Source organism: Myripristis murdjan, chromosome 6, assembly GCF_902150065.1.
Source record: "Myripristis murdjan chromosome 6, fMyrMur1.1, whole genome shotgun sequence".
NCBI classification, from domain to species: Eukaryota; Metazoa; Chordata; class Actinopteri; order Holocentriformes; family Holocentridae; genus Myripristis; species Myripristis murdjan.
In genome coordinates this window covers 26500937-26514487 of record NC_043985.1, presented here as the reverse complement: position 1 = coordinate 26514487, position 13551 = coordinate 26500937, and the positions used below count along the sequence as shown (strand labels likewise).

The 13551-nt window shown below is 39.0% G+C and overlaps 1 protein-coding gene across 5 annotated transcripts in view; it reads left to right on the top strand.

Moving 5' to 3' along the window:
* LOC115360251 (receptor-type tyrosine-protein phosphatase eta-like) overlaps positions 1-12905 on the top strand; it is a 45476-nt gene extending 32571 nt beyond the window's left edge. For all 5 annotated transcript variants that reach the window (XM_030053015.1, XM_030053014.1, XM_030053013.1 and 2 more), the window contains 18 exons: positions 756-1016; positions 1317-1580; positions 2346-2618; positions 3495-3761; positions 4664-4951; positions 6326-6469; positions 6818-7025; positions 7425-7543; positions 7672-7759; positions 7889-7942; positions 8077-8164; positions 8256-8346; positions 8801-8874; positions 9158-9292; positions 9381-9497; positions 10337-10497; positions 10659-10794; positions 11188-12905. In XM_030053015.1, coding sequence (XP_029908875.1) covers positions 756-1016; positions 1317-1580; positions 2346-2618; positions 3495-3761; positions 4664-4951; positions 6326-6469; positions 6818-7025; positions 7425-7543; positions 7672-7759; positions 7889-7942; positions 8077-8164; positions 8256-8346; positions 8801-8874; positions 9158-9292; positions 9381-9497; positions 10337-10497; positions 10659-10794; positions 11188-11331 — 2912 coding nt within the window. In that variant the 3' untranslated portion in view covers positions 11332-12905. The remainder of the gene's footprint in view (positions 1-755; positions 1017-1316; positions 1581-2345; positions 2619-3494; positions 3762-4663; positions 4952-6325; positions 6470-6817; positions 7026-7424; positions 7544-7671; positions 7760-7888; positions 7943-8076; positions 8165-8255; positions 8347-8800; positions 8875-9157; positions 9293-9380; positions 9498-10336; positions 10498-10658; positions 10795-11187) is intronic.
* The last annotated feature ends 646 nt before the right edge of the window (positions 12906-13551 follow it).

Here is a 13551-nt window from a genome sequence, read left to right as displayed (position 1 = left end):
GTACCAATACAGATTTATTTTTGTGTTATTCTTTGGAAAATATCCATCTTAACAAGTCATTTAGTCTCATATTTAGTCCTGAAGTTATTAAAAACAAGATTAATTGATTAACTGAGACTGAGACTTTTGTGCCGTGGAGCCAGTAGGCATCGGCCAATCATGATTTTTCAGGACTGATGCCAATAATTAGTAATCGAGGACACTAGTAACCAATATTTAGGGGCGATATTAATTTGTAATAAATTTAAAAATTGCATTGTCAGAATTTACAGTGTCAGAAACACCAACACAAATGCTTTCTTTGAATTACCAAATGTTTAATTAACTCATATTGTAAAAAAAAAAAAAAAGAAAGAAAAAAAATATTATTAATATTAATATATCCTTTTATTATTATTATTAAAAGGATATATTTAAAGGTCACTTCAGTGATTCTGAATCAGGTTTTTTGTGTGTGTTCAGACGCCTGTCACACACCTTTTAAATCCAGTAAAGCTGAAATGAAAATTTTAACAAAGCAAAGCAGTACTTCTTAGCATTTTTGTCATTCTGTAAAACTAAATTACCTGCAAATTCAGTGAAAAGAGAAGAGAAACGTTGCCTCTCCCATGCACTTTTGTTCTGCTGTCTTTCAAACAGAGAGGCAGCGCCTGAGTGGTTTTTACCATCATGTAAATCACAATGATGATACTGATTATGGGAAAAATTCTGCTTTATCGATCTGCTGATGTTTTTTCTCTCCCGTCCGTTTGTAGGGCCGTACAACATCAGCAGTTTGGAGGCCGACACCTTGAACACAACCTCTATCAATCTGACCTGGACCAAACCGCTGGACTACAAGAATGGCTACAGCTATCGCATCAAGAGCGCCGACTGTGCCTCCTACAATAAAACTGTGGAGGAAGAGCAAGCCGTGATGACGGAGCTCCTTCCAGGAACCAACTGCACCTTCTACGTTTTTGTCCAGGCAGAGGACGGCATCGAGGGGGAGCCTTACCGCACCTCTCAGTACACCTGTGAGTCCCCCAGCTCCCACGTATACTTGTTTATTTCAAGTCATCAGGCATAAAAGAAATCGACAGAGAAAGGCAACATTTTACTGAGGCGCAGTAGAACATAAAAGGGATTTCATTTTCAACCTCAGAAGAAGAAACTAATAACTAAAGCAACAAATAAGAGCTAAACAAAAATATTATCGAAATTGCAGCATGGCCATCCAAATCTGAGGATTTGCAATTTTTTGATAAACATAAAACGTCTGAGAAGATGTTGTAGATAAAGCATTATGTTCCTCTGGTTTTCTCTTCCTCTGTCAGATCCTGAGCTGGTCTATCCCAGAATCTCCAGCGAGGGCTCTAACGCCTCAATCCTGGTGCGGTGGACGGCTCCAGCCGGGAATGTGGAAGAGTACGTGGTGGATCTCAACAGCACAGCTGAGGATCCTCGCTCAGAGCGGCTGGACTCTAATGCGAGATCTTTCCTGTTTGAAAACCTGCTGGCAGGAAGAGAATACACCGCCACGGTGACCACGAGAAGTGGACCCTTCACGGCATTGTCTGGGTTCACCTCTAATGCAACTTGTACGTGCCGTAAACATGTCATGCTTTCAGTTTATTTACAGTTATTTACTGTCATTGACTCAAGTACTGTCCCTAAGTACAGTGACGCTGAAGTATTTTTTTTACTGTTTGGGAGACTTTACACTCTAACTGTATACCATTTCAGTGTGATTTGTACTTTTTTCTGCACAAGGTTATTCAACATAGAGCAGTTAGAGCTACAACATAAATAAATAAATACGTCCTACAGTTTAATGCATCGATAATGTCAGCGTATGAAAGAACCCGGTCTTTTACACTTAAGTACATCTTACTGCTAAAATTTTGATTACTTTTGTTAAACTTTCACCTTTAGAAGTACTACTTCTACTGCTAGTACTACTAATAATAATAATAATGATAATGATAATGATAATAACACTACTAATACTACTACTACGAATAATAACATCTTTATTCATATAGTACTTTTCAAAATAAGTCACAAAACACTTAACAAACAATTAAAAAGACAATAAGCAAACAGTTAATAAAAGTAAGTAAAAACAAAAACAAAAAACAAACAGTACAATCAGTAAAATAGTAGATAAAATACAAGATTAAATATGACAGATTATTTACAAATAACTATGAGGTAAAATCAGTTGATAATTATTTTCTATTACATTATTGCTACTTGTATTTGAGTAAAAGGTTTGAGTGATTTTTTTTTTCTATGAGGTGTTGTAGGATGTTGGCATCGTGTAACTCATCTTTACTTCAAGTAACTCGAATTTTTCCCTGCAGTTCCCAACCCACCAGGGCCAATTGAGGTCGTGAGCCAGACCACCAGCTCCATTGAAATAAAGTGGGAAGAAGCCCCACTGATGGCCAACGCGTCATTCCAGTACATAGCGAGCAGCACACTGTCCCAGGGTGCCCCACACACCACCAGCACCACCAACACCAGCCACACATTCACCTCCCTGCTGTCCGGAAGCTCCTACAACATCTATGTGGCAACAGAGGGGCCGATGGGCCTCCGGAGCGAGAAGGTCTGGAAAAACATGGTCACCACAAGTAAGAGCTTTATCTACTGCTCACACACACACATACACACACACGATTTCCGACAGGGTTGAAGTCAATATCACGATACCCATAGGGATTTCTTTCATTGTCAGTGTATGTCACAAGATGGCTCACATGTGCAAAAGTATGCCAAATGAATGATGTCAAATTAAAAATTAAATCAAATCAATGTTCATTCCATTGAACTGAATGGTATGACGGAATATTAGGGCCATGGTAGGGAAGGGAAAAAATAGGGAGCCAGGAGAGGGGGGTAATATTCCAAGAGAAAAACTCAGATAATCTCTGAGATTAAAGTGGTAAATTTACAAGAGAAAACTCAGAAATTTATGAGAACAAAATAGAAAATTCTGGAATTATGAGATGATAAATTTATGAGAAATAAAACTAGAAATTTTTGAGATTATAGTCACAAATGTACGTGATTATTTTTTTTATTTTTTATTTTTTTGTCAACCAAGGACCAAGGACCGGATTCAGCAAAGTGATATGGTTCTTGACCAAAAAAAAGTTTTACAAAAAAAAAAAAAAAAAAAAAAAAAAAAAGAATCAAACAATTAAACAAACAAAAATAAGGAAAGGAAAACAATTAAAACTATTTTTCTGTTTTTTTTTTTCTCAAAATTTCTCATAAATCTCAGAATTTTCTAATTTTCTATCTTTTTTGGGGGGGGTGGGGTGGGGGGGCATTTACCACTTTAATCTCAGAGAATGTCCAAGTGTTTTTTTCATCAATATGCAATTCTACTGAAAGGCGATAAATGATAATGTTGAATCATCGCCCAGCCTTAACACACACTCACACACACACACTCAGTTTTCCATATTTAACTAACTGCACTAACATTTTTATCTGTGTTTCAGGACCAAAACGTGTTCAGTCACTCAAAATTGACGGGACAGAGGAGGAGAGCGTCACACTAACGTGGCACGAGCCGGATGAGTACAAGGAAAGCTATCGATACTTTTTGACCTGGGCCGATGCCGCTGGACGTGTGAGCAACTCCACAGCCGACAGAGAGGAGCTGAAAATCTCTGCGCTGGTTCCTGGCAGCTCCTACAACTTCAGTGTGACCACAGAGACGGCGGACCGAACGCAGGGTGCCCCAGTGCTCATCTCCGCTTGCACAAGTACGCAGCAATTTGATTTGTGCAGTTATTAGTCTGTTTTTTGTCTTTCAACTGTGTGTGATATCAAGACTCTGTCCAAAATGTCAGCTTGTGAAGAGTGAAGAAAAACAGCTGTCTTTTTAGATTAACAGTCTTGTAGTATTGAGTTTACCCAGTTGGTTTTACAAGGGTTTAATTCACTCAAGTGTTGTACATTTTTTTCATCTAACAGAAAACCATGATATACATAAACTGGAGTTAAAAGGTGAAAATCATCAAAAGTGGAGATATGAGATAATCACCCAATACTGGTGAAAAATGTGAAAAACAGGCAAAACAGGCAGGTTTTTCTTTTAAATAGATTATTAATCTTTGCTGTCAGAGCCTCAAAATGTTATCTGTGAATGATTCCTGTAATTGATTTATAAAGGGAATAAATGGAGTCATTCAGTGTGGATTATAATACTCAACTCAACTCAACTCAGCTTTATTTATGTAGCATCTTTCATACAAACTGCAGCAAAACAAACAGACAACGATAAAGTTAAGCTAAACTAAATATGATCTGCAACAATAAAAGTTATAAAATGTTAAGAACAAATAAATAAAAGTCAATAAATTGAAGAAAACAGAAAAGAAAATCAACACAAGGATAAAAATAAATATGAAAACTAGTGATTAAACTGAAAAAACTAAGGCTATAGCATTACTCCAAAATAAAAGCCAGATTAAAAAGATAGGTCTTTGAATGCCTTTTAAAAATACAAAGCGAGGTTGCCATTCTGTAATACCCTGTGATAGCAATGCCTGACCAACATCATGTAGTTTTGTATCGCCCAAATTTGATAAAAATTAACTGTTACATCTGTACCATCAATATTCAGTTCTTCCTGTGACAGCCTCATTTTTTTCTAACCTTGCAGATGCGAGCTCAGCCGCTAACTTTGTGTGTGTGGCTCCAAATGGAACCGAGGCCAAGTTCTTGCTGTCCTGGGACAAACCCAGAGGCCTGAGCTCCGGCTTCCGCATCAACGTGACGAACGTGATGGATGACAGCAGAATGAGTCTCATCGAGACGAGCTGTAACCCCAACTGCAACCGCACCGTCTCCCAGCTCAAGTACCACACTAGATACCAGCTGACTCTGGAGACAAATAGCTGCGGAAAACCCAGCTACCCCGTCTTCCTCAACTGCACAACTGGCATCACAAGTAGGACATTAATCTGAGCAAATATCATGCAAACAGAAATCCTTGAGTAATTCGGGGCACAGAGAAGCCATTATTTCTCAAATGCTGGTAGGGTTTAAGTGAAATTAATGGATCATATCAGTACTTGGTATCAGATAAAAGTTTCCTACTCACTATCAACATCAAAAAAGTGGCATTGGTGCATCTCTAGGAGAATGTAATTGTAAATATGGACATGATCCAGTGCAGTTATTTACATGTTTTACAGTGTTTTAGGTGCATAGATGATATTTTTAAACTTGCCACTTGTTGGAGAGTTTCTATACAATCAGTGGCCACGTCATTAGGTGCACGTGCACAATCCAATCCAACCGTTCTGCTATAAAGTTTCCTTTTCTGATGCCTATAATGCTCAGGTGTTCTTTTTGTCACAGTAATAGAGGTGTTCATTCACTTCTATCTTTGCCATTGAGCTCATAGTTTGTGCTGCTGTTGTACTGGACTGCATTTTATTGAGAGCTGTTTCCACTATTCTGTCCCCCCTCATGTATATAAATAGGGAGGACAAAAAATTAGAAACACCTCTCAATATAATGCAATGTGTCCAGTACAAGACCTCTGCAAACTACAATCTCAATAATAAACATAGAATTAAATTTAGACATTCTCAGCAATGTCAACAAAAACTGAACATTATAAACTTTGTTAAAAGGTAGAATTTATGGCAGAGCTGTTGCACTGAACTGCATTAGACTGTACAGGTGGACCTGATGAAGTGAACACTGAGTGTGTGTTGGTTGTCCAGACAGTGAGTGTTTATTTGGACGCTCATTCAGTTTCATCGACTTATCCCTGTGGCAGTTACCTCTGTTGGTCAATAGATGGCTATCTGTGACAAAAAAAACAAACAAAAAAAACATTTGCAGGCCTAAGCAGGATGACTTGGGTCTTCGTGTGATGTTGTCATCAGCTAAACCTCACTATGTATTTGTTTACATCTTTCAATCATCTCGGCCAATCAAATTACACATCAGGAGGCGCTTGTGTTCATTGAGAGTGTAGCAAATGTAGAAAAATAAAAAGGAAAATGCCAGAGATGTGGTAAAGACAAATTCTTATTTGTTCAGAATTATGACTTTGTTTTTCATCCAGTAAAATTGGTGTGTTACAGGTCACAACAAAAGTTTGGACATGGACTTGGACTTTTGATTTTTGATTGATTTTTGACTTTTGATGTTTGATTTTGATTTTAATTGAATATCCCTGAGCAAGATGATGGGACTTAGTAGAAATTATTCAGCACACTTGGGTCTGATTCTAAAATAATGTTTTGCTTGTTGTGCGATATGTGTGCAAGTCTTTATAATGTATTCCTCCCCTTTTCCTTTTCCAAAGACCCACTGATCCCAGATAATTATGAGTCGCTGGTAATGGTGACTGAAGAGCAGCACAACCAGTTTCAGATTCAGATTAAATCTGCCCTGCTGGTCTCCACCAATGGGCCCGTCACCCATTTTGGGGTGCTGGTGACAAACAACGGTGGGTTTTCTTTTTCTTTCCCTACTTTGTCAGCAAATGTGTGGTGTAATCACAGCATAATTTTGCTATAATCATTTACCAGTGAAATGCCTGTATCAGGGTTAGACAGATTAATCACAATACTGATGTATCGAGCTGTCGCCTGCAGTTTTTTGAGTATTGGACATCAATCTGTATGTGAACTCCCTTTCCAGTAAAAAGCAGATTATTCAAACTGCATGCTGGCAGTTAGAATTCATCATTCCTAGTGTAAATATTTGTTCCACTGTATTTAAGAATGTGGACCTTTGTTAAAGACATTGACTTGCAGTATCACAGACACTGTTTCTCTGATGTCCCCCCCTTCAGCTGAAGGCATTGACGGCGATCTCAAGCAGTTCTTAAGCAAAACGTATGAAGACTGGAGCGCAAAAAACTCTCCGGCATACCTGGCAACCCTCAAAGAAAACACCCTGCAGTCACGCAGCACAGACGACTACCTGACCCTCACCGTGGGTGACGCAAGCAAGTGGAAGGGCTACACCAACGGCGCCCTGAAGGCCAACGAGCTGTATCGGTAAGAACACATGGTGGATGAATGGATATGTAGCAACAGATGAACATAATATCACAACTTGTTAACACAAATGTACCTATACAGGTGTAGTGTATGGCTTGGAAATGTAATTATTATTATATTATATTAACTGGAGGTTATCTGTAGTTATTCTTCATAAGGGATATTACTTCAGTATTCCTTATTAAACGGGGTTACTAAGTGTAATTATGATATTTTATGATTTTAACAACATGTTTAAGCCATTTAGAGGGGCGTTTTTATTACATTTTGACAAGCGATTACAGCATTTGCTAGATATTAAATCATTTTTTTTATTTCAGAGCTGACGGAAAAATAATATATAGGGCTGAAGAGAATGAAATCACACCACTAATATTGTTTGGTTTGATATTGCAGGTATGCACTTGTGATCTTCACCCAGCTGAATCTGAATCCAAACGGCCTTGTGAATACAGAAACTTCTCTAGTCTCAGTAACAGTCTTCAGTGACGGCATCAAACTCCCACAGAACCCAGGTACCGTGTGTGGTTTTGTTAGAAAATCCCCCAAATTTTCCTGACGTCCCTTTAACTTGAGGAAGCGCCTCATTACGCCTTTATTTCATTCTCTGTTTTAATCAATTTCAATTCGATTTCATTTTTAGCTGTCATCGGCATTGCTGTCGGAGCAACCCTGGGAATATTTTGCGTCCTCTTCATCATCACCATCGGCTTTATTATCTACTGGAGGAGGTGACATTGGACATCAGACATCGTAGATAATTCCTAATTTAACCTGCAAAGTTAGATGGTTTAAGTAACAGCTTTGTTTTTTTTGTTTTTTTTTTGTTTTGTTTTGTTTTGTTTTTTGTTTTTTTATAGATTAGCCAACAAAGAATCTTCTGAAATCCAGATTCATTCACTGAGGTCTAAAGTGTGAGTATAAAACCCGTGCATCTGGCAGTATGATAAGAACTCTGCAGTCATATCACATGAATAAACTGAACTGTACGCAGCGGGTTAGTGAAGAAAACTAATTCATGTGTGATATCTGGTTTCCATTTGAGCAGAAGCATGGCGGTGAGGGTGGAGGACTACGAGGCCTACTACAGGAAGCAGAAAGCAGACTCCAACTGTGGCTTTGCCGAGGAGTTTGAGGTAAAGCACAAGCTAAATCATGAGTTCCATTTCCAGTATTTTGCATGGACAGAAAAGACACTGAATCTTTTTTTTTTTTTTCTTTTTTAAGGACCTGAAGCTTGTCGGCACAGCCCAGGCAAAGCTAAGTGCCCTTGCTTTGGAAAACAAGCCCAAGAACCGCTACAACAATGTGCTTCCCTGTGAGTCACCACCGTGCAACCGCATCACCTCTGCATCTCTGCTGCCGCTGGCAATAATGCTGATCACTACTTAAACTGTACCATTGCTCATCATATTTACTACCTAATCACATTTTTGCACTCAAAGTTAAAATACAACACTTTCTGAAAGCAGTTACGTCGCGTAGGCCTGGGTGTTATGGACAAAATCTTTGAATAGTGATATTGTGACAGTATTGTCAGGATGAGTATTGGTGCTTTCATAATAAATTTACACAACAGGGATTTTTGACAAACAGTACAATGCAATACAGGAATTCCATGAATTTTATTTCCCTGCAAACACTGATCTCGGCTTGCATGCAGGACAACGAGCATCCCTGCAGCTGTAACAGCACTGTGTACACAGTGTAAATGACCTCCTGTTTCTTTTTCCTATCAAGCGTTCATTTCCACTCTTTTTCTCACCTCCTAGATGACTCTTCTAGGGTGAAACTCTCTATCCATGGGAGTCCATTTGATGACTACATCAATGCTAACTACATCCCGGTGCGTACTGACACTGTAAACCAGCTCTCTGCCTCAGTCATCGCCTTATTCTCTGGTGTCACTGTCTCATTATCCTGCTGGAATTTAACATTGGCCAGTTAATGCCACTCAATCACTAATTCATTTCAGGCTTTTATTTTAGAAGATCATTGCTGAAACCATCAGTCACCTCGTAGCATTTGAACTGTTGCGTCTTCGTCCGAGTTGATGTGTGAATTGAGAAAAATATGAACAGAATGGACTGTGATGTTCTGCGTTCTGGGATGGTGTTTTGATCCACCAGGGCTACAACTCGAGGAAGGAATTTATCGCAGCGCAGGGCCCCTTGCCCGTGACGGTCAACGAGTTCTGGAGGATGATCTGGGAGAAGAACGTACAGACGCTGGTCATGCTGACCCGCTGCAATGAGCAGGGACGAGTAAGTGCAAACATGCTCTCACGTGCACAAAGAGACACGCATACACACGCTGATTTTCCTTTTATCTGACACTTTTTTTACTTTCCAGGTAAAATGTGAGCGTTACTGGCCTTCTGACACCAAGCATTTCGGGAACATCACTGTGACAACCACCTCTGAAATACCTCTTGAAGACTGGACCATCAGGGACTTTGACATCAAAAATGTAAGTCGTCTTAGATTCAGTCTGAACCTGAGAATCTACCTTACGGCCCGGTCTTCAAAATCAGCTGTACACAGACAACAACCGCATGAATCCAGTTGTTTGACATGTGTTATCGTCTCATAACTGATCTGGTCATGTAAACACACGTGAGGGTATTCTGATCATGTAACAAACATGGTTTTTGTATGCATTTTGATATTTTACTCCACTTGTGCTGACCCACCATGCAAAGACCTCCTTCCCCAATAACAACTAATAAAAATCACAACTGCTGCTTTGATTACATGACATAATGTAATGTAAAGCAAAGTAATTTTAGCACGTGGAATCAAATGTGCACGTGACAAAATGAAAGCATCAATTAAACAGTTTCCGACTGTATCTTCATAATTGTAATAACGTGTTAGAGGCAGCCTTATGATTTAAAAATGCCATCACATGCAGCTCATGTTGGAAGTCCCATGCGATAATCTAACCATGTATGAAATAATGTGACGCCACACAAAAATATTAATCAGGCATTACCTTTGCTGTTGGGTGAAAAAAAAATTTTTTTCAGAGACGATGAAAAACAGCTTTCTTTTTTTTTACTTGATTGCAGTGCATTTTGGCATTCTCCAGTGGATTCTGAAAGGGTTTGAAATGCACAGTATCTTGAAGAATTAAATTTTGCTGTTGTGGTATGAATCATTGGTTATCTTTTTTTTTTTTTTTTTGGGTTGTTACAATACAGCTATAACCTCAACGAAAACATGCTGTGTCGACCGGTCCTGGCACACAGTTACTCTTAAATGCAGTCTGAAGAAATACATCCTGACGTCTACATGTTTGTCTTCCAGGTGAAAACAGCGGAGACTCGTGCTGTGCGTCACTTCCACTTCACGGCCTGGCCAGACCACGGCGTGCCGGAGACCACCGAGCTCCTCATCAACTTCAGACACCTGGTCAGGGAGCACATGGACCAGTACTCCAGACACTCTCCTACCGTGGTCCACTGCAGGTCTGCTAAAACACACACACACACTCACACACTCACACACTCATGCCCTCAGTGACAAGTGATTAATATCATTTTGGAAGCGATAAATCTAATAATAACGCAGTCTTTCATCAATCCATCTTCATGTTTCTCCTGCTTTCTCCTTTCCTGTCCATACGCAGCGCTGGTGTGGGACGTACAGGCACTTTTATAGCCATCGACCGGCTGATATTCCAGATTGAGAGGGAAAGCACTGTGGATGTGTATGGCATCATCCATGACCTGCGCATGCACCGGCCCCTCATGGTGCAGACAGAGGTAAGCCGCAGGCCTGGATTCAGCAGCACAGCACGCATTATATATATAAAAAAAAATGATAGAAATACACATTTGTGAGACAGGAGCGGCACAATACAGCTGCTAAATTCTAATTCACGCCTTTAAATGATCTATTCATGCAATTAATTTGCCACATCAATCTTTTGTGGCCCCTCCCCTTTTTTTGTGTGTGTGTATTGGAGTGTGAGCAATTTTGTTTTGTTTTTCTGTTTTGTATTGTTCTTTTGTGTTCTTTATTTAAAAAAAAATGTTTTGTGACATGAAATGTAAGTGTGGAAGCAGTTAAACTGCAGATATGTCAATAATCATTGAAAAAATAAAGTATCAAAAAAATGTAATGATCTATTTGTTGTCGCCCACCTTTGTCCCCAGGACCAGTATGTGTTCCTAAACCAGTGTGCAATGGACATCATCAGATCGAGAACTGGAACCAATGTGGACTTAATCTACCAAAACACCGCTGCACTCACTATTTACGAAAATGTGGAGCCCAGGAAGGGTTACCACAATGCGTAAGGCCAAGCACCACCTCAGGTCTTCCTCGTCCACTCCTCTTTTTAACTGTCATCAAGAAACTGAGCACACATTAGCAAAAAGGAAGTCTTTTAGTAGAAAGTTTTAGTATTTATTTTTTATCTCTCCCCATTTACATTCTTATTAGGATTCTGCTGGATGTAAGCCTTCTATTTTCTGATATTTATTGTTGAAATGTGGAACGTGTGGTAATAGAGGAAACTGTATACTGTATATTGGAGACGAAATCAAAAACATTTTGATTGCATTTAAAATTCTGTGTTTCTCATAATTGCATATTTTTTGCATTACTTAACTGTTTTCGTTTCTGCTCGCTCAGGTAATGTTATGTTGGATGCTGTATAGGAATATAAGAGACATTTTTTTTTTTTTTTTGTCAAAGCAGAAGTTGTATTATATGTATTTCATTGAATCACTGGAGTATCATCACTGTCTTGTACAACCAGTTTGCTGGATTAAGAATTCACTGAAGTGCCTCTTGAAATGCTGTAGCCCTTTAATACCAACAGGTGGCGCACTGTTGTTACTGTTGCTCATCACTGAGGCCAAAGCTGAGAAGGACAGACTGCCATGATCTTGCCGTGCTATGAGGAGCTTAGGAATGACTGTTTCAGCAAGTTAAATATGGTAAATGTAAATCTTCAGTAGATCGGACCAATATTCATTTTTGACAACTTTGCACTTGTTATAAAAATTTGAACCGTGCAATGCCTTTAGAGAATGAGAGGTTTTCTTGTTTTCATTTTTTTTCCTATTTGTGTGCACTGCTCTGTGTAATGCACTGGATGCATTTTTTTTGTTTCTACACTGTTCCTTTTAAACCTATTTTTTAAATATATATATCTATAGAAAACTGCTTTGTGAAGATGTTCAGGAATAGATTCTACTCTCCTCACGTTTGATTTAAACCTATTCCCTCTGATGATATTTTAAGATGACACTGGATGTTCACCTTAAGCACAAACTCAGGAACTCAGGCAACATCTGAACACGAGAAGGAACGTTTTCATCGAGAGACATGACGGCGTTAGGAAGCCCACACTCACTCCAGTGCCTAAAGCAGCTGTTTTTTTGTTGTTTTTTTTTACCCCTATGAAAGACTCATCACTTTGTCTTCCATCCCTGCACTGTACATTCCTAAAAGAAACAATATGTCACTTCCTGCTGTGGACATTTCCTGTGATGTTTGGATCGCCAGTGGAGCACATAATTTATTTTCAGATTCTAGAGGGCAGATTTTTCCATGAGGCGGGTACTTTTTTTTTTTTTTTTTAAAGGTCATGTGTTGTTCTCCTGTAGATTTTTTTTTAAAGTCAATGTTCTGTCGCTGTTGTATCATAATGTACTTTACTGAAGTAAGATAAATCATTCTGAAAATGATTCAAAGCACTTATATTCTTTTTTTTTTTATGAAAAACAAAGATAGTAAATAGTCTGAGTTTTAGAAGGTTGAAAGGTTGCTTTATGAGATGCTTGCTGGTACAATGCAGAAAAGTAAAAAGGAGCAAAGATGTGGTATTTGTATTTGTATATCTACTCCTCAATCTGTCAAACAAAATGGGATTAAAGATGCTATTACATTTTTTCCCTGCCTGTATTCGTCTCTGGCTGTGTACTTATGTGAGTGTGTGTGGTCTACAGCTCTCTTACATAACAGCACATGGATTTCCAATGGACTTACAGATCTTTTTTTTTCACTGTCCTGTCAGTTTTATCCATTCATACCCAGGATTTTTGATACTGGTTACAAAACTCTAAGCTGACATCAATCAAAACATATGTTGGCTTTTCTGTTGTGTAACAACTTAAAAGCTAGTATCAAAGCAAATCCCATGGTCTGCCTGAAAAGCACCGTGGATACTGCTTCATTGCTGCCAGCCACTGATAAATTCATCATGTAAATATTTCCCAAATTGTTTCAGTCAAACTGTGAGATCAAAGGTAGTAAAACAATGCAGTGTCAAGAACATGCTGCCTGCTGCAGAGGAGGATGGAGCTGGCACACCTCTGCATTATTCAGGGCAACTTTGAGGATGCAGGTAGCTAAGTGCACCCTCGTAGGATGAATAAGTAATGGGTGCCATTTCTGTATTCTCTCTTCAGGAGAAATGGTTTTCTATAAGGAGACTGCTGTGCAACTTCAAAAAGTTCTAATTTTACAGCTTGCAGCAGGGCTACACTCGGGGGGTTTGTGCATTATGT